The 22,071-nt window shown below is 37.8% G+C and overlaps 1 protein-coding gene across 1 annotated transcript in view; it reads right to left on the reverse strand.

Moving 5' to 3' along the window:
• Positions 1–22,071, reverse strand: part of PARP8 (poly(ADP-ribose) polymerase family member 8) — a 120,318-nt gene that overhangs the window by 45,134 nt on the left and 53,113 nt on the right. Inside the window, exons 4-10 of the mRNA XM_075078631.1 lie at positions 17,785–17,874; positions 16,392–16,462; positions 13,896–13,973; positions 8,790–8,884; positions 5,221–5,281; positions 4,059–4,149; positions 1,061–1,127 (exon numbers count right to left, since the gene is read on the reverse strand). Coding sequence (XP_074934732.1) covers positions 1,061–1,127; positions 4,059–4,149; positions 5,221–5,281; positions 8,790–8,884; positions 13,896–13,973; positions 16,392–16,462; positions 17,785–17,874 — 553 coding nt within the window. The remainder of the gene's footprint in view (positions 1–1,060; positions 1,128–4,058; positions 4,150–5,220; positions 5,282–8,789; positions 8,885–13,895; positions 13,974–16,391; positions 16,463–17,784; positions 17,875–22,071) is intronic.

The raw sequence follows: 22,071 nt of genomic DNA on the forward strand, positions 1-22,071 counted from the left end.
CTAACTTTGAGGTTAGTGTTACTTGGAGCAGGTGGTTGCACTAGGTGACCTCCAGTAGTTCCTTCCAAGAAAAATTACTGTGGCTCTAATCTAGCAATGGGGGTATTTGAGTGATAAAGTCGACGTGGAAGTTGATATGAACTTTATTGAAAATTTACTGAATATTCAAAGATGAATAATCTGTTGTCACAGCCATGAGGGGCCATGGGGTTTATGGGAATTCTGACTTCTCATCAACTGTGAATTGTGAAAATGTCTTATGGGAACCTTTATTTATTACCCATGCACAAATCAGAGACAGTGTAAGTACTGAAACGTTTTAAGAGACTGTTCATGTCTGGGGAGCTTTTTATTTCTTTTTCTTCAAAATCATGTATCATGGAGATTTTAGTAACATTCCTTCATTAGTAAGATTACTAGATTACTGTACTGAATTTCTTAAAACATCAAACAGCAAAATATTTTTTTTTCTTAAGGGATTCTTCATGTTGTAATGGTCAGATATTAAAGCCTACATTCTTGTCATTTTAACAGACATACACAAGCATATGTGAAAATATGGCTCAGCAAAATCTTATTACATTGAATTGTACCATGAACATATGAAACTGCTAATTTTTTCAACTATTCTTCCCTCTTGTCCTCAAAACATGGATGGCCTAGTTACTGCGGTACATCCTAGGGGCCACCATGAAATTGTAGTCCCCTTAGGGCATGCACGATGCTCAAAAAGATTCCTGCTCCAGAGGCTTCACCATCTAAGCAGCAACTTGAAATTGAATACTCCTAGCTACATTCTGTTGAACTTTTGTAGCTTACTCCCTAAATGGCAGCAAAGTGACAGAAAACCCTGGCAGGCAGCACAAATCGGGTTCTCTCCAACAACTGTCAAAACTGAACTTAAGCAGGCAAATCCTGTTATTTTTTATTTAAAGAAAGACAAGTTGAAAACACTTTGATCCAACTAACCTGACAATCTGTGAATTTTATCCTACTTCACGTTTCAGAAACTAGTGCAGTATTTGCCTAAAAACAGGGGTTTACCCTTTTCTAGACTTACTTTTTCAGCTGATGTCCCAGCCCAAATCTTTCCTTAGTAGAGATCTGAAATACATCCACAGTTGGCACTATGGAAAAAGGAGATATTGTTGATATATGAACTTGCAGCAATAGTCAAGAATTCATGACCATGTAAGTCATATTTAAGGACTCTGTTCCATCTGGACCTTTACTAGAGACAATGCCATTGGAGCAATGGTGAGAGTGGACATACCATCTAAGCCTATTAAGACATGAATGGTTCTTTCTGGAATATCAGCCAATATATTTGCAATTTTACAAATGAGATTTTAGAAATTGAATTCCCCCAAATGTATCTCTTCCCACTAATTTTAATTACAAAAACATGTCTTTGTTTTTTATACTAAGCAAGTACTAGAGAGCACCATCAGATCATACGTATCTGGGGCTAGAAAAGCATCTTGCCTAATCTCTTAAACTTTTTTCCAAGTAAGTAGTGTTTACACAGTACAGTTCCTGTGACAACAAAGAAAACCCAGAGTGGAATAAACTGAATTAATTAGTATTTGGGTTTTCTTTATGAGGATGTTTTAATACAAGATCCATAATCGTCATCTATGTGCCTGATGGTTGCATTCCAGTGGCCAAGGATTACCCTGAATTTTCCTCAAGACCTGTCCTAACATTGGTACCTCCATATTCATCAGTCAGAAAATTGAAAGTGTACAGGGAGAAGGCTGGAAATTAGCTCCTGGTATTACTAAAATCCTTTAAGAACATTTACTAGATAGAAGTGGCAGATGGAATCCAGTGATTGTTGACAGAGCCTGAGGTCCTCAAGGTAGGACACCAACCAACATATACTACAAGCACGAACAGACTTTATCCTTCATATTACATAAGGTGATAATGACTACAGTACATTAAAAAAGGAATGAAAACAAAAAGTCTGGGGGTTGGTTCAAATTTTATTACAACAAGTAAACCAGTATTTTAAATCTGTATTATTCTGATGACTCAGAAAGTCAGATTTTATTCAGAATGTCACAGTTTATCCTTTAATTTTGCTTTAATAAATTAAATTTAAAAATAAAAGACAATATATCGAACATGGCCATCCAATTTCGGTTAGTTCAAAGCCCTGTAGATACCCTTTCTCTAATGTTATTATTCAAATATAATCTAATCTTTTACAGACAAACTGATTATTTTTTTCAAAAGGGATGAATTATTTGATTAGGAGCAGCAATGTCTTCAGATGGTCAAATCTAGGGCACATGATGGGGGGAAATATTTTCAATGAGAGTCATCATAACTAGACCAGCAACCTTAAAATCTGACATCTTGACTACAATTGTTGTCTAAGCTCTACAGCCAGAGGAGACAGCACAGTACCTCCAAAAGCTGATTCATCCTCATGTAAGACAGGTTTTTAAGGCATGTGGGAGAAACGGGCCGCAAGTACAATAATGAGACAAGCTATTAACTAGAAGAATGACTATCTAAAATCAGGATATCACACAGCTACAACGTGGTACAAATACCTCCCGCAGTGCTTTGCAGTATACTGCATTTCTGTTTCTTTTATCAATCAACAGAAAGTACTATAGGGAAAAAAGTCGTAGCATAAAGTTATGGCCCAGTAGTCTCAAAACAACATATTTAAGGGGGAAAAGGAATTCACAGATAAAGGGTCTTGTTAACACACAAGATGGTGGACATTATTGTCCTTTTCTGGTAAATAAAGAGACAGCTGCAACAGCAGCTGTGCTCATAAAACCAGTATCGGAAAAACCCTTGCCTCTGGCCCTTATCTTGCCTTTCTTGGTACTCAGGCACTCCCACAATCAGTCAGCTGCAGGACTGGGAACTAAGCTTCCCGTTTTAACTTTGTCAACAGCACAGAAGATATCTTGTTTTTACTTCTTGTTTCACTAGATCATTTTTTACTGCATGCTGCTCTTCATGCTTCACCTTCTCTTATTGGCTGCACTTTTTTCTCTTTCCATTACATTTTGATAGAAATATTCTGAATACTAACACTGCTACCAGCTATGGCAAAGACATATTTTAAGATCTGCATATTTATAAAAAGGATTGAAGCAATAAAATACAGACAAAAAGACCAAAGTCAAACAAAACAGACAAAAAAAGACTGATATAACTGATTTAATGAAATGCTTATTTGAATGAACAGAATATAGCTTATAGTTAGCATCGGCAGGCAACGTATCCTATAAAAATAGCTCACTGGGACTGGTTTTGCTAAACTTATTATGACTGGAAATATCTATTAATTTTCCAGAGGCAGAATTCTCCCACAGATAGAAGCCTGAACTGACAGCTTGCACTGGAAGCCTCTAAAGCTGGGCAAGTTATGATCCAAACTGCAACTTAGTTCTGACTTCCCACTGTAACAATATATCTGAAGTCGACTCTTCCATATCAATGTTTCCAAATCTTCAAAATCTGTTGATTCTTCAGGAGTTTGACCATTTTTACTTTCATGAGGAATCCTTACTCACTTAACAACTCATTCAAATCTAAAGATTCCCAGATTCACACAGTCTTATAGAAATCAGAAGCTGAAAGGATAAATATCATTCTTCAAAGGTGCATGAAAAAGGGCATATTAATATGCTGTAGAGAACTGTGTATGTATGCCTTATCAGTGATATCTCATCTGTGCAGATGATCCCTGATTTCGAAAATCAGAAAATCACATATTAGAAACTGCAGATTTTTATTCCTTAACCATGGTTCCTAGGGGAAGCAGTTGCATTTCAAAGGATATCAGGACAACAAGTTCCACAAATCAACCTATGAAAGTTTAAATTAGAAGCCCATGTCTTTAATGAAGGCCCAGCCATGCAAATATATGTAAGCATAATTTCAAACCACTTGAACTGCTCTCAGCAGTAGATCTAAGAACACACACACAAGTCAAAGATTTGGCAGTGAATGAGTATCTATCCCCTAGTACATGGCTCAGACTGAGACACCATACAAGGCACATGATGAATACACAGGTCACTAACCTGGACCAAATAAGTATTGTGTAAGTGAACAGTGCAGTCGCACTATTATAGGCTCTGTGCGAATTACATCCCAAGCCACAGCAATCTCTTCCTAGTTCAAGATAAAAAGAAAACAACAGACACCATTAGCCATCATTAGGAACTGATGCATTTTGTCAGTCTACCTTAGGGTTATTATAAACACCATCCATCCATTTACCCAGTTGTGGAACATCTACTCCAACTTTAAACTCGAGACTTAGGACAAACTATTGCCTGCTGATGCCCCTAAGAGCAGTGTTAAGACTCCTTCCAGTCGTTGAGTATGCTCATTTAAACTGAGCACAGGATTATATACACAACACTACATCTACAGTGCAAGCAGACACATTCCCATTGTCAAGAGATACTGCTTCAAAGCTGAGAAGCAAAGGAGCAAATAAAGAGGGAAAGGGAACTCATCAAATAACACAGGGCAAAGGACACTTTTCCTCCTTAAGAGTGATTAAAATAATTCAAGGTATGATCAGATTTTCTTACATTTTAGAAAAGCCCAAGAACAACTATCTTATGTGCTGTGCAGACCTAAGAATATGAAATTTCTGTGCAGAAGCTAACAATGCCCCTAAAAGTGCCAATTTTTATTCTGTTTCTAGAGGACAGAAAGTCGCTGCACAGAGTGGTGAGGAAGTGTAGAGTTAATGACAGCATAACTGTTACAGATGTCATGCTGCCAGTTGATAGCACCACTGCCCTGTGTCTCCTTTGCCACTCAAGCCTCTCCCTAATCAGCTGCAGATGTTGAGAAGCACACAGGAGAGCTCCAGCCAAGGTCTTCTTCCCTCCAGGACTCTATGAAGCGATTTAACCTAACTAATGTCTAGGATAGCAAAAAAAGAAATGTATTTAATTTATATCAGTTAAAACATTTTACCATTCACAAAGCATGTCTGAAAGGAAATACACATGCAGTACATAAAAGCCTACAAAACATTTTAACAATGTGATCTTAAAAGGAAAAGGAAACCTTCCCACTCAGCAGCAATCAATAATGTGACAGCCACTTGTGAAAATCAAGTCTCCTAAAAAGGAAAGTCTTAGTGGCTGTCTAGAGAGTCTGATGTGTAGTAGAATTAAATGGGTATTAATGTTCATTATGTAACTCTGTGATTAGATTACTTACATCAAGAAAGCTGACATCAATATGCAGATCAATATCTACATCATCAATGGCTCCATATTCCCTGAAAGGAAAGAATTACATTACATTAGAGCTCTTTAAGATACTCCTCAGCTCAGGAGTACTTAGAACAGGGAAGATTTTAAAAGGCTAATCTTGTCTGTAAAATCAGAATGATTATAAAACACACATTTACATAGATTGGATCAAAATTCCCAGTGGGTGACTGTCTGCTGCACTGAAACTTACTTTCAGTGGATGTTACTTAAACAGGGTAAATCTTTTTTTCTCCTAATGCCCTCAAAATCTCTTTCCATTGCTGCTATGTATTTTTGTCTTGCGTACTGCACAGATAAATCAAGAAAACAATAACAGTCACATGCTACCCCTATTTATGACAAAAGAAAACCCTAGCTGATTTTCAAAAGTATTTCAGGTTAGCAGCCAGTAACCTATGAAGAGGCTTGAGGTAAATCATTGAAGACAAATAAAACATAGCCTAGGGGGTGGCATATTATGCCTGTGGGATTGCTTCATACATTCAAGCATTTGTTTGTCAAAACATAAAGATTGCCCTGTAACGTGCTTAAGGCAATAGTTACCTTATTTTATCTATTCTGTGTAGAATTGCTGGAATCCTCAAGGTTCAGATTTAACTCGTGCTCATAGGTGTTTCATTGCCATCTGAAATCTTACATTTAAAGTGTGACTTTTCTGACTCTTATTTTCTGACCCATTCTGATTGCCCTCTCCCAATGTACTTGAAGACTTCTGAAAAATAGGGCTAAAAAAACACTCATTCAACACCTATATAAAAAATTGCTTTCCCTTTGATTTAAATTACTTAAGGGAACAATACTGTAAAAGTGCAATCCCTCTCAATTTTTCACAGATTAGTTTCCAGTCACTAGGTTTTTTTTCTTTACACTGCATTCATATACTTGTTCGCACAGTGACTTCCATGGTTTCCTATTAAGCTAGACTAAGTGCACAGTAGCAGTTGTGCATAAATAAGTTGATGAGGTAATTTTGAAATACAAAAATATTTTTGTGAAAGTAATTATCTCCTACCAAAGTGGCCTCTCAGCCCATGGTAGGACCTAGCTCACACTGGAAATGCCTTGACCTCTTGTGAAGGTCAAATTCAGCATCTGAATTCAGCATCCAAAAATTCAGCATCCTAATGGTTCTCTCTGGCAAGGGCAAACCCAAAGGCTCTCTAGATCAGGTGCACATACAGGGCAGGTAAACGGCTGGCCAGGGCTGTGTTACCTGCAGGCTTCCCAACTACCCTGATAGCTGCTCCAGAGTCCGCTCACCCAGAGCTACATGTACAGGCATTCTCTGACCTCCTACAGCTCACTGAAGACCTGGGTTTGAAACAGTGAAATTCTCCACCTACTGAATGGCTTAGCCACGATCCTACAGAACAGTGGCCTCAGATATTTTTTTTTAATTTTCCAGAAGATCCAAAGACAGATTGTTATGAACTCCTAAGTAATATTTATGAATGCAGGCTGGTGTTACTCACATAACTGAGATTCAAAAGACTGTGAACAAGCATAATTTTATAAATTAAACAGAAACATAGCTGAACTAAAGAAATACAGAAATATTAGTGGAAGAAAGAATAAGATAAAAATAAGATATGACTGTGGAAATCCCATACTCACTGAAATCCCTTTGCCCGGATTACATTACCATCCTAGAAAATAGATTCTAGACAGATGATGCTGACTCTAGTTTTACTTTCCTAGGCTGAAAGGGGGAAGAAATCATGTTTTCTTCCAGCACCTGCAGCTTATTATCTGCTGCCTACAATGGCTCCATGAATGCACCTTGATTTTGAAGCTCCCAGAGGTCCTCTATCAATCAATGCATAAGCAATGTAAATAGATACTGAAGAGTTTGGATCAGTCGGTTCTGAGGTCTTTCTTGGCTTAGGCACCTTTTATGGCTTAGGTGGCCAGATTTCAGAGGGAAGTGGTGAAAAGCATACAGGTATAGGAATTTCACTCTTATATGTACAGTTGACTCTGCAACAGCAAAAGGCTACTAAAAAAGGGTCAGCTGTCTAGGAAATATGCATCTTAGTGGGTGTCACCATCAGACAGACTTCTCTCTCCACAGAGAATTGGAGCTGCAGGAGCAGGATGAAACTGAATGTTTAATGCTGTGTTTGTCATTTCCAGGAATTTATGAGTATTTTCAACTGCAACAGAGTGGAAGAAGCATTAAAGTTTTCCACAGGCTAAAAGCAGCCACAGATGTCAATTTCTACTACAGTGAGCTTAAGGAGATCACAATGCTTCCAATGAAACAGTTGATTCAATAAATTAGATGCATTAAAGTTTTTTGAAAGGTTACATATAATGTTTCAATTTCAGAAGCTTGAGGGAACCTATTATCAAGGCATTCTCAATTTCATAGTTATCAGTTTGGCAACTGAACATTTATCTCATTCATTTCCTAAACCCATGTACAACTATTCGGATTTCAATTCCCCAGGTCCTCGACATGTAATTAAATTTCCGCTTAATTTGAAAAGGTATAGTACACCACAGTTGTAGACATGGTCTCTCTTAGACTAAAATAACAGAGCTTATTGTTTAAAGGTTAATGGGAATTGTTACTTGCAATATATGTATGCCTAAGGTTATTATATTCCCTGTATTTTATTACTTGATTTGTACAACAATTTTGATATTTTCTCTGTAATACATCTGACAGGTCTATTACATCTTGCCTAGCTGTTATTTTTATTAAATTAATACGGTTGCATAGATGGCATGTGCAGTTATAAAAGACCTGAAGCATATTAAAAATATCATACAGCTATGCCCTATGGCAGAATCATACACACTCATATATGTCCAACAGAATTTTTGTGTAATTATGCTTTGTAATCCACGTCTGACTGAGGTTTCACCAATTCCCTGTGTAGGATACTTCATATTCCCAAAACCAAAAAGCCTTCCTAAAAGCTAATCAAATTCTTGTTTCTGGTAACACAGCTAGCTTCTTATTGTCACTCTCACGATGACAATAGAGAACATTTGATCACTCCTCCTACCTACAAGCAGCTTTTTTGAAGAACTGTTATGTTTTCTCCTTCTCTTTTTTCCAGACTACACAATTCCAATTCCTTCAATCTTTCCCTAGGGAAAACATTTACTGAATCTCTTATCATTCCTGTTGTTCACCTCCAGGGCAAAAGACAGATATGAGAGAAAAGGAGTTTAACAAGGGTTTAGAGTAATGTGGAATAATAATTTTCAACAAAATACAACATGCTGATCAAATATCAACTTAACTGCAAAAGACAATGATGTTTCAGAACAGACTGCCGGGGCTTGTTCTCAGCACAGCCAGTTGTATCAGTACTCAACCACAACATAAAAAAGGAAAAAACAAAAACCAGCATTACTGCTGGCCCATAGTGTTCCTGCCTTTTGCCACACAATATGCAGAAATCACCAGAAGAGACTTGTGCTTTGGCAGTGAGGGAAGGTCCACATGGAACTCAGACTCCAGAATGTTAAAGCTTCCGCAATATGAAGTCAATGACATACCTGAGAGATACTGCATTAGGTCCATAGATCTCTCTCACTGCTGTCAAATCAGCCTCCAGCTGTGGGTGCTTGTGAAGTTCTCCATCATAGCTAACCTACCAGGGAAAAAAAACCCCAGGAGTTCTTATTTATTTTGTTACTGGCACCTGACCTAGGCTCTTGAAAGTTACCCCTGCAAAATATGCTGCAAAAAGATTCCTTAATAGCATGCTCAGAAAGGTCACTGTGTTCATAAGCTGAGGCACTGAGGTGGTCTAGCTCTTCTAAGCAGAGAGATTTGCACAGCAGGCACCTCAGCATTGAAATTTTTTGAGGGTCCCACTCCTGTTTCTGGGAAGAGACCTCATCCCTCTGTCCTGTCTTGTCCTCGGGTTTGTTCTGGGACACTTGCACTTTTTAAAACTGTTAAAAGGAGAAGAACCAGATCTCCCCAGTCATGTCATCCCAGTCCAACCACTGCAGGACAAAGGTTTGCTCCCTCTTGCTTGTTGTCACACTATTATATTAGACACAGAATGGCCTGGGCTCAACAAGAGAAGCAGGAAACTATTCTATATACCAAGTGTCTCAGCATCTAAATTACATTTTCAGTCCACCCATTGGCTGCATTCTATCCACCAGTGCAGTGATATCAGATAAGAAAAAAAACACTTTCCCATTTTAGGTGCTTTACCAGAGATGGTGTAAAGAAACACGTATTTAGACGTCATCCCCATTTTGTCAAACTTCACATGAAAAATGGAAGAGTTATGATAGCGCTTACATTATAAAGCAAAACTTGTGAGCTGGTGTGGCTGGACTGTATGATGTCAAAATAATTAATATCTTTCTACCTTCTTGTCCTAGTTTCAGCTGGGATGGAGTTAATTTTCTTCCTAGCAGCTGGTACAGTGCTGTGTTTTGGATTTAGTATGAGAATAATGTTGATAATACACTGATGTTTTAGTTGCTGCTGAGCAGTGCTTACACTAAATCAACAACTTTTCAGCTCTCATGCTCTACCAACTGAGAAGGCTGGAGAAGCTGGGAGGGGGCACAGCCAGGACAGCTGACCCAAACTGGCCAAAGCGATATTCCATACCGTATGATGCCATACTCAGTGTATAATCTAGGGGAAAGTTGCCTGGGGGGACATTGCTCGGGAACCGGCTGGGCATCGGTTAGCGGGTGGTAAGCAATTGTACAATGCATCACTTGCTTTGTGTATTGTTTTATTGTTAACTTTATTTTATTTCAATTGTTAAACTGTTCTTATCTCAGCCCACAAGTTTTCTCACTTCTACTCTTCCAACTCTCTCCCCCATCCCAACAGGGGAGAGTGAGTGAGCTCAGTTGCTGGCCGGGGTTAAACCATGACACTTCCACAAGGACCAAAAATACCTCTTTAGGCTTGTAACAATCTATTCAGTCTACTACTACTTTCTTGTTAAGCAATATGCTCCTGATTGTGTGAATCTAATTCTATTTCTTTAGAACAATTAGAATGACAGTAATTCCACAAAAGTCAACGAACGCCCTAGATCTGGACAGATTCAGAAATGAGAGTAGGGTTCGGCTTGTACCTTTGACAAATTCAGACAGCAAAGCGAAAGAGTATAATTTATCCCTGTAGACATACATATATCTCCTATACAGGAATTACTGCACAGAATTCTTGTTATTGTAGAACCATATCTAACTGCAGTACTGTCTCCCCTGCTTGCACACCCAAATCTGTAAGAGACCAGTGCTGTGACACTTTCAGCTTTGATATCTGGAGATGTACTTTTCAATCTAACTAAATACATTTCAATAGAATTAAAATAATAATCAGCTGATAATTTATTACATGTGAAAATTAGCAAAGAATAACCTGATTAGACTTCAAATTATTCACAGACAAGGCACAGAACTCATCAGCATAGCATAGGCGTATTCATGACCAGAAGGGTATAAGCTAAGTATCCCTCCCTTGTTTGAGCAGGCATGTCAGAATCATTTTCCAAGTAGAAAAGCATGGGAAGAACGCTTTGCTTTTTTTTTTCCCCCCCACTTTAGGTACGTGAAACCCAATCCTTTTTACATGCTCATTACTCAAAGATGAATTCTTTAAAGATGTATAAATAATTTCTGTCCTGCTTCCAAAGACAGAACAACAGCAATCATTTCACATATTGTAGCTGTGGTGCACCTGCCACCTTTGTTGGTCCTAAACCACATCTTTTTTAACCAGTTGTATGTATCAATAATAGTAAAATCTAAAAGAAACACAACACAGAACACTGAACTGCTCAACATAATGCTTTCCCCAATCTATTTTCTGATGGTAAGAGGTTATGAACTCAAAAAGAAAACAAAGCAGTGTTCTGGCAAATTATAAGACAACAGTATGGTATTTTCCACCCCTGAATTAGTGCCACAGACATGCTGATGTACGTAGAGGAGACTGCCAGAGTTTTGTATATCTGCATTTGCAAGTATGTCCTGTAACTGAAGCATGAGAGAGTGAGAGCGAGCACCAAAGGCAGCAGTATTACTATTTCAATCTCCTGTTCTCACTTGCATATGTAGAAGAGGTTCAAAGAAAGAATTAACAGAAAGTCTCAGAGAAAGTGAATACAAAAGCTAAAAAAACTGGATAACTTTGCTGTGTCTGAAGGGTCTTTGTTTAGAAAGTCTCTGTTTTTAATCTGAGACCCGATCCAGATTATTTTGTCCCACATAATGACAAAAGGTTGCATTTTGAAAGATTAAGTGATTTACAAACCTAAATCCCATTGAAAATCAATAGGACTTAGGCTATTGAATCACTTCGCTATTTTAAAGTATTTATCCATTAAATCCTTAGGAAGGATTACAAGTAGGTGACTAGGAAGCAGAAACAAACATTTAATTTGTGACCCAAAGGTTGTATCTTGTTTTCACTGTCCATCAAATGCCATTTGCCATCTTCCATGGTCCTTGTTTCATCATCAGCTGCTCTCTTGTCTTTCCAGCTGTAACCACTTAGAAATGTTAAGAATTTTCCCTGATCTCCACCTTTTCCAACTGTATTTCAGCCAAATACACTGGCATCTATTTCCTCTAGTTGATAAAGCCAATATTTTTGTCCCCTTTCTGTGTGGCCAGAGCACATACTTGTCTCAAATGAAGCAGCTTGCCTTGCTTCTTCCCCACATACACAGTCAACTATTTTGTCTTCCTAAGACACCTTGTGCTCGCTTAATAACTCCTACAATCTCTTTATTGGAAAGAGGAACTTTGCTTAAAACCCAATTTCCTATTTATTTTCTAAGTCCTTAATATTCTCTTTAATTCTAAAGGTCTTCTTTAGAATTTTGTCTTTTTGACCACGAAATTTTAAATTAAAAATTTCCTATCTTCTCTCTTGTTAAATATACTTTCCATTATGTCTTTGTTTGTTTGTTTGTTCTCCTTATTTTGCTTTTTGAATATTCTGTACTCAAGACATTCACAATCACCTGATATTTTATTTTTATTGCTGAGCTAATTGTATTTTTTTTGCCAGTTAAATTCCTTCGATTAAATTTAATATCTTAAAAAAATGACAATGCCATCTAACTTAGTTTCCACTTCAAATATAAGGCAACTAAATTCTAACCACTATTGCCTATTACACAGCTTTTTTATACCCTTCAAAATGAGGTACAGCTCTCTGTGTTCATATCTCATAGGCAGTGTTAATATTTATTAATTCATTTGGGCACTGGCAGGCATCCTTTAACAAATGTATTAGCACTTGTTCAAGAAATAAGCACTCCCAGCTGTTTGCTGCTTTTTCCTTCACCTTGAGGTGACTGCCCTTTCTGCAGAGTTGAAAAATGGAGCCAGTCCACACAACTCATCACTATAGGGCAAAATCAGAAGATTTTTCCTCTCAGGCAGATTAAAATAAAACATCGCTCTTTGCACTGAAGTATGGGCACAGGGTCCTCCCCAGTGCTCCATGGGGCTGTAGGAGTTGGGAGCTGAAGGAAGACAATTCCTGCAGTCATTTCTAAAGTGAACATGAGTCAATACCCCATGTCAGTTATTTCTGACACTGAAAATTCTTTCAGTTCCAGTTTCAATATCACTTTTAATAGCTTTTTAGGGGTGTGTTGGGTTTTTTTTTTTTAAAGCACCTCAACGTGTATTTTGTGTTCAAACCCCACCACACTGTTGGCTCTACAAGATAAGAGGCTCAACAATGTCCTGCTCATCAGCATCCCACGCTCTCTGCACCGATGCAACCAGCTGGCACTGCTGGCGTGCTCCTGCAGCCTCAGCTCTGCGCACCCGTGGCACGGATGGCTTCAGCCTCAAGGCTGAAGCAGTGACAGCTTTCATAGACAGCAACTGTAATTCGTTAAAATGTTCATAATAATAAACAGTTCTAATAACATAAGTGAGGAATGAATCCTTTGGGGCAATAGTCAAACTAAAAAGATAAGAAAAAATCTGAATAAAAAGGCTAGCAGCGTGAAGTTCTCTATCGACTCTGCAACAGGAAAAGAGATTAAGAGATTTTATTTCCCAATACATAAGAGAATGTAACAATAACTAATCCTGCTGAGGGAATGAGCAGGAAAGACACAGAGCAATATATTCATCTAAAAATACAAAAGCACTTTTCAAGGTAAATTTAACTGTAGAGCTAAGAAAAAGAATGGTATTGCCTAGATCAAAATTGTTTTGTAATAAGCATTTTTACCATTAAATTGCAGTGCTCTTGCCTTTACAAAATGGCAATCCTCCAGAAGGAAACAGATTTGGATCAAGCATGACTTCCCATTTGCATTAATCATGGGATAAGCTTCAAAGAGTGAATATCTATTTCCTGGAAGTAAGCAACTGGCTTCTATTTTCAAACATTCTGAAGAGCATTTGCTTTTTCTATTCCTACAGCTTTGCAAATGTAAACAAACTAATCTTATTTTAAATTTAAGTATACAGTATAACATATACAATATTTCTGCTATAAAATATTATGTATATATACACATGGCATTCTATTCAATGTCGAACAAACATAAGAAGTTCATTATGGAAATTTATAATGGAATGAACAAGAGATGGTTTCAAATATCAATTTCTTGAAGCTTGGGCAACAATTTCCTCCATTACCTGTCCTCCATAATAAAACTCCTCAGAATCATTATCTCCTTCAGAGTCTTCTTCAACTGTGCTGTTGTGCCATGACTCCTTAATGGAAAAGGAAAATTAACAATGATACAAGCAATATGCTTATCTTGCATTTATAGTCCTAATTTTAAAATTACAGGAATTATATTTTTACAAATAAGCTCATAGCAGCCTTCATTAAGAGATCTTTTACTATCATTTCTCCAGAAGAGTACTAAGGGCCTGTTTTAGAATAGTAAAATACCAGACAAAACAAGTACCTACTAACTGGGTACATAAAAACACCTGGAATATATGTTGGAGAAATAATACTTTGTCTGGCTACAGACAGTGTGGTATTTTAAGGAACCGGGGAGTTCAGTAGATTATGCAGGGATGCCTCACTCTGTGCTTTTGCTAAACAAAGCATAATTTACCCACCAAGGCAGGTTCTGGACTTAGTTCATTCAGTGTTTCAGTAATGTAATAATATTTAAATTTATTCTATTGTGGTAAATAATTTCTAATAGTTTAAGGAAATAATTCAAGTCTAAGGATGGGATCTCTTAAGTTCCCTTCTGTGAAAAACTGACACATTGCTGCTTAATCAATATTTTTAGCAGAAGCACCAGCCTGTTGCCAGAAAAGTTCAGACTTCATTTTCTGACTAGCTCTGTTCTGAGACTTTGAAAATTAAGGATTAGAAAGTAATATGCTTACCCAAGTAAAACCTGCTCTAAATAGGCTGCTCTGTAAATAATTGCACTCAAGTAAATAGAACTGATCCTGGTACAGACTGCAACTCAGAGTGAGCCGAAGCGCTATACACTGCTTCCCACCAATGGAACCTTTACTTATGTTAATTGCTTGAAGATATTAATTCTTGTTTCCCACAATGCATGTGTCATTTTTAGGCCCTATATTCACAAGGATCCCATAAAGAACACCTGTTAAAATCATAATTCTTCACTTCAACCTGAACATGATGTACTTACTGCTTATTTTGTATTTATGTCCTGCCGTAATGGAAGAGAAATCAGATGTATGAATCAAAGAATAGAAGTTACCCCTAAATCCCATATATTCATTAATGTCAAATATATCCTTATCACCAATTTCTATAGTCAGACATTCTAATCCCATTTCCTTACCTTTGCCTCTAAATTCCTGCTCTATTCACTGTATGTATACATAGAACAAAAAAATTGTATTTCAGCCAATTTCACAGAAATTTTCTAGAACAAGGCATAAAAATAATTTCTGCTTCTACTTCACTGAAAAGAAACAAAGTGACTTTGGTCTTCTTTGTTTTATAATAACCTTAGCTCAAGGGGAAGTCTGTGTTAGAACAGAACAAAAAATTCAACACAAACCAAAGAGAAATGAAACTCTCACATTAGAATAGTGACAAACCCATCCTATTCTAACCAAACCTCTAACTGTCTAGCCAACAGAAATGGTCAGTGTTCGAGACCTTTTTTAAAGGGTTTTTCTTAGCACTTTCCTATTTAAGTACCTTGTTCAACTAAAACACAGAATAAAGGCTCAAACTCTATGCCATAGAAGCTAACTGTATTCAAGCTTTTAATCAAATGGGTAAATTATTCCTGCACTTGAATTTTTCTGATGTTTACCGAACACTGAATACAATGACAAGGCAGTAGAAGCAAAGTATTCCCAGTGCAGCTTTTTACATCAAATCAGGTTTCTCTACTAAAAAAACCAACCTTAGACGTTAGAATATCTGGGCATGCTTATGTCCGCTTTCCAGGATCAAATACAGATCAGAGCCTAAAAAGCAGTCATCAAGGAACTCGGCAACCACCCTTACAAACAAAGTCTTGAAGTCAAGCACCTGAATTCTTGATACAATGCTCAATTTCTTGCTTGGGGTAGGAGCCTATGCCTTTCTTTGAGCCCATAACACTGTCAAGCCCTGCAGACTTCATAATAGTGCCACTTCTTTCTTGAGTTAATGTCTCAGTGAGACTTGTCAGGAACCAATGCCAGAAGTACAGCACAAATACAACAATGACCTGAAGGCCTTAATACTCAGCCGCTATTTATGGTGAATGGAGTCAAGCAGAGGTCTACAGCCTCCAGCAGGACTGCTGTAGGTCACAAGAAGAAGCAGTGAGCTAATAAACGGGATGTGGTCCTATACGCAAGAGTAGGTTAAAAGGTAACAGCATCATGACCTACTTCTCCAGGAGGTCTGTATTTTTAGGGCAGACAGGGTCTATACCACTGTTGAACAAAAAATTACATAAACGGCAAAACCATATTTCCTAGGATGGGAGCATCCCTATCCCAACTGAGTGATTCACTGGTTAATCCATATATGAAACCCAGAGGACTACACACATCTTCTAAAATACGTAAATGTGTACAGTTTGTGTAAGCGCATATTTGGCAGGAAATCTGTAGTAAACGTTTCATATTTTATTATTTTCTGTTGTTTCTTAAAATAACTTCTGCTAAAATACAAGAAATACATACCTCTCCATTCTCCCGCTGTAATTTTGATTTTATGGATAAGCAATAGTTGACATCACTGGTTTTTCTTAATTCTTAAAAGAAAAGGGAAAACAGTGAACATCTGTGAAAAATGTGAAATAATTTTGCATATGCAGGCTTGAAATACTTAGTTGTAGTAGTAGAGCAAATAAGGAACAAAAAGTTACAGATAGGAAAATCATCACAGAGTTTACAATAAAGCAAGACTAAAATTAAGAAGCCCCTATGTCTCAGAAGAGTCATATTTTTAACTGTGAAATGAAACTCGGTCCATCCAGAAGATTTGTTTTTCTCAATCCATGAATTACAATTTAGTGTCATTCATTAATTTTGTATACTTTATAAAGAATGAAAAATCAAAACCCCTCAGCAAAATGAAATCAGATCATCTTCTATACAGAACAGAGGTTTTTATTCTATTTTAAACGACAGGCTTTTTTTTTTTTTTAATTATAGAAATATTTGCAAGTAAAATTTGTCTTAAACTTCTGACTGTAATGGCCAGGTTTTGTTTGGATGCTACTGAACCAACTTCAGTAAAATTGCTCTTGATTTACATCAGTATAAATGAGATCAGAGACTAAAGATCATACAGATTTTCCAGTGGAATTCAAAGTAATTCTGTGTTATGCAAAAAAAAGCCCTAAAGCATTGTAATAATAAGAAGACTGCAAAGTCAAGTGTTTCTATCTGAAGAACTGCCAGAATTAAGACTGCTTTATGCAGTTTCTCCTGCAGCCTGAAATCATCAGGGTTTTTCGCTGCAAAAATCTAAAAAGTTTCTAAGGAGTATCCACAAATCTTGGTTAAATATTTTATAAACATGCCTATATGCCTGAAAAGCATATCCTTCCATGTATCAAATACTTTTTGAAAGTATCAAAGTAATTTCAAATGAGAGGTTCCCAAAGTCATGGGGGGAAAATGTGTTTTTTTTTTCTAGTCTAATTTAGTGAAACAGCTGAACCATTTTGTTTTAAATTTCCTGAAATAATTCACCAGAGACAATGGTAGTTATACACTGTTTCATCCCCAGTGGTGAAGAGTTAGTCAAGTTTTAAACAAGTGAGCATGAAAACTTATAATTGGGAAGTATTAAGCACCTCAACTGTATTCAAGGAGAATTGCTTTAGCATAGACTGTAAGACATTAAAAGAGTGAAATACATTTTGTCTACACAATTGTGGTGATCCCCAAAAGAAATATTTTAATTTATTCTCTTCTGAAATGTAGGACAATTTACCACAGCAACACTGTGAGAAAAGAGCAAACTGTACAGCTGCACACATTAACATATCTCCCTTTAAGTGCAGGCAACATCTTGTCTTTCCTCACAAAACATGAACTTGATAAAACACTCGGGACATAAGATTACCTGAAGCGATTTGGTGGAAAATTACTGGAATTGGGTCTGTTGTAACTAACACATCTTCATCATTATCAGAACTGGAAACGTAAGTGTTATCTACGAAAGAAAAACACCTTGCATGGTGAAGTCCAGTTGTGTTCTGCCAGCCCCTTCCCGTGTTGCCTGGCCCACCCTTGTACCATAGGGAACCACTCCCCAGATGGTTAAGAAAGCCCAGAACTATCATCTTCCTGGTGTGTTTTTTTTTCTCTTGAGATTGCTAATGAAAAGAAAAAGACCAGAAGGTTGGAAGAGTCAGACCCAAATTTTATACAAGCAAACCCCTGGAGTCCAATGTCATGGCTTTCATGAAACACACCAGGCACTGCTCTGAACTGTCTCACAAGGCTTACGGGGGTTTGAGCCAACCGTTTCCGAAATGAAGACTTATTCTATGCTATTTGCTCTGCCTGACACTAAAACTCAAGCTAGATCTGCTGTGCAGACTGAAGGCTGCATTCAGAGCTGGGTGTTAACTGTCCACGATGTAAAATATTTGTGCCTCATTTTGCCTAGTCACATAAAGGCTGTTTGAAGTATCTTCTAATCAGTGGAAAACTTTTCTTGTGCCTGATTCAGGAAAATAAAAATTCTCCCACTTACAGGAATGTTAAGTATGGATATGAATATGGAAACTCTATCCCAAATTTTCTCACAAAACATAGGGATTAGGCTGAGGGGGGTGTGTGATGGTTTTTTGGTTTGGTTTCTTTTTTACTTTCCACCCAAACGTTTAGTTACAACAAACAAGGAACAGCAAGTTTTTATGTAGTATCTGCAGAAGCTAATTTTGCGGAGCTGCCTATGAAAGTAACACTACTTTGTTTTCTACTGATCTGGTCTGAATTGAAACTTATGCTCTAGAGCAGAAGGACTGACAAGATAATCACAGATAAAGACACAAATAAGAGAACTGAAACAAGGGCTTGATCTATCATCATTCCAAAGACTCTGGTCCCACATCAGTAAAGTGTGTGAAGTCGTATGTAATTTTAAGCATACTGCCTGCAATCTCAAAGCCTTTGACCACAGTGCTTCCAGTGAAATGTTAAAGATGTTAACATAAATTGAGCAATAAATTCAATAATATTATCCTTTGTATTACAGAGGTTCTCAGCAGCCTGTATCAAGAAGAAACCTGGTGCTGCCGCCCCTCCCTCGCACAGGTGTGCCACACTGCCTTTGCAAACTAGCAGCTGCACCTCCGCACACAGACAGGCACATGGGGCTTTTCCAGCCTGCTGCCTGTGAAACAACCTTTCTGCCACATTCACACACATCTACCAAGTCTGACACTATCCAACACCTTCGCCTACTTCCACTCCTGTGCTGTCCCACAAGGTAATCTGAGTGATCTGCGCTCAGCTCAACATGCATATATTGCGTGCAGGCAACTGCTGCAGGAAGCTGACACCACTGCTCCGAGCTCTGCACTCCAGCGGGAACAGCAACCTGCTCTATCAGCTCTGTGTCTGCTCGGCTACACACTTGGCAGAGGGATATGTTACAGAGCGACAGCATCATGCGGATATAATGGGATTCCTCCAGCCCTCTGTCAGCATTCACTCCTTCTCCCACTTCTGTCTAACGGCACAACAGGCTGTAAATCTGCCTGCAGGACAGCTGCATTTCACCCTCTCCATGGACACCTGCCTTGCCTCTATTTGCATGCTCCACCTCGCTGTCATCATTTCAGTGTCAGCCTCACCATGCTGGATAGCCCTGAGCATATACAACGCAGGTCCATTTCTTTCCCAGGTTTGGGAGTGTAATGTACTGCTATCGAGTCTAATGAGCTGGAATAACTGAGGCCACCATTTGGCTCTAAATATACCTAACACCGTCTATGGATGGCAGACAAGATATCCATGTGCTAGAACTTACTGCTGTATGAAAAAGTAGGAAAATCAACAATATGTGCTGTACAGCATAGACATTTACCAAGATACACATATATGGAAAAAAGGACTGCTCAGTTACAGGTTTTATAGATTTTCATTATATTTTTATGCCCATTGTCATTCTTTCTTGGCAGATGGGTAATATGATTTTCACTGCCAAGTTTCTGTTTTCTATTTGTCAGCCATTAGGGTTTTTCTCTTTCCTTCCATCAGTCTAATGAAACTTGATATGAAGATACCGGTTTTGGTTTGCTTTCTTCAACATTCAGTTTGTAACATGCTACACTCAGGAACACCTCTCCTCTTAAGCAGAGGACCTAGTGCCTGGACCTAGTGGAGGGATGCAGCAAACCACTTGCTACCAAACTGGTTGTCTCCATCTCTGCTGCAATCTAACGAGGTTTAAGAAAAGGGTGTTTCTGTTAACGTGTGTGTAACCCCCAAACCACTGAGATAAAAGACTACTGAAGTTTTACAAGTTTATGGCAGAGAACACATATCACTCCGAATATATATTCATTAGCAAAATGCTTGCTGCTGTAATGGTTCTCATGGGAGTCGTGATCCACTGATACTAATGGAACTTTAGGCTACCCATTGACATTATATTCTGTAACTGCTCCTTCGGAGCATTATTTTTCCCCAGTTGTGTCAATGTTACCAGAATATAGTTACAGAGATATTTTGCTGGATTGTTATTACCTGCCTCTAAAATTTTCAGTGATATTTTCATAATTCAGCGATGTATATATAACTTTGAGAAATTACTGTCTCAACACGATTCCTATTAACAAGTTGTAATTTCATATTATGGTTCCCATAAGTATGATTTAATAGTCAGCTGTTTTGTAATCTTTTGATGCTTCATGAAGCAGTTCTGCAGTAGCTACACACAGTTATCAGTGCCAAAGCAGTGACACTGCATACACAACAGCAATGCAGGGAAGTAGAGTATATGCAGTACCCAAAGCTCTTCTTATAGTACCTAAAATTTACATGTGGTGGTATCACTTTTGGCTGAATGAACATAATTTGTAAAGTAACTTAATCTCTTCCATTTTCATATATTTATTGCATGCATTAGCAATTTATCTGATGATCAAGCCTGACAGCTTTCTCTCAGATTTCCAAATTTGATCCACTGTGTATTACACTCTTAATCTCCAGATGATACAATTTACGTATAGCTATGCACTAATAACTTAAATGTAAAGATTTATCCTGTGAGAAATTTGATTTGACAAGCACATGTTGCTCTGAATTCTATCAAATAGCAGCAATACTTGAAGAACATCTTCCAGTTGACAAGAACATCAGCACAGGGCTTCCCGGACATGACACCATTGCACCCTAACATGTCCCTGAAACATCCCTTAAAATACATGCCAGAGAAGAAAGCCACAGTCAGCAGTAATGTTAATTAGAGATTTAGGACAAAGTCAGGAAACAAAGAATCTGGCTCACCAACTCAAAACAAGTATTTTTAGGATCAAAGCTGTAAAATGGCAAACAGTCATTATCATCCTAAACCACTAATCACCTCTTCATCACAAAGCAAACATAGATCCTGCAAAAGCTTGAGATATTAATGAAATCAGCTATTCCAAAGCCTTGATTAGTAAACGTGTGCAGCTGGTTTACACCCCCTCACCAAGCTACCTATCATGTAAAATGTTCAAATTCTATTTGACTTCAAAATATAGGTGGTGATGGCAGAGAATATTCATTAGGTTTTAGAGACACCAAAGTCACTCAGGCCTGTAGGGATCAGGGCATGCTGCAAATAGCATCTGTAAGGGAAGCCTGAGGTCTGTCAGACAGAATTTTGCCCAGAGATGATTTCTCATGTGCCATGGGAGTAACTGCTGGTTCAGTGCTCCAGCTTGCCATTTAGTTAGGGGTTCCCAGAGATCAAGTTTTGTGCCTTCATAATAGCTTAATCCCTGAGATGAATAAATCCATTACTGATATTTAATAAAACAAACTTTAATAACATATGATGCAGTGTTTTTCAACTATTTGTTCCTCTATTCATTACCAGGCCAATATTGTAATCAGCAAACCTATTTATCGCTGCTATGACTGTGTATTTTTGTGAATCTCAGTTTCTCCCCTTACTACAGGTTGAATAGGTTGTTATTAGCAGCAGTTTTCCCTCCAGTTTTTACTGGTTAAAAAAACCAAACAACTCTCATAAAGGTTGTTCGCATTCTTTCACATAATCCATTGTATTTAGCATCACTGGTGATGCTGATTTCTCTCTGTATCTGCTTCAGTCACTCTGCTGTTTTGAACATAGTCTACTGCTTATCAGTGAATATCAAAGCCTCACTTCTTTAGAGATTGATTCTAA

Source organism: Phalacrocorax aristotelis, chromosome Z (genome assembly GCF_949628215.1).
Source record: "Phalacrocorax aristotelis chromosome Z, bGulAri2.1, whole genome shotgun sequence".
In the NCBI taxonomy this organism is placed as follows: domain Eukaryota; kingdom Metazoa; phylum Chordata; class Aves; order Suliformes; family Phalacrocoracidae; genus Phalacrocorax; species Phalacrocorax aristotelis.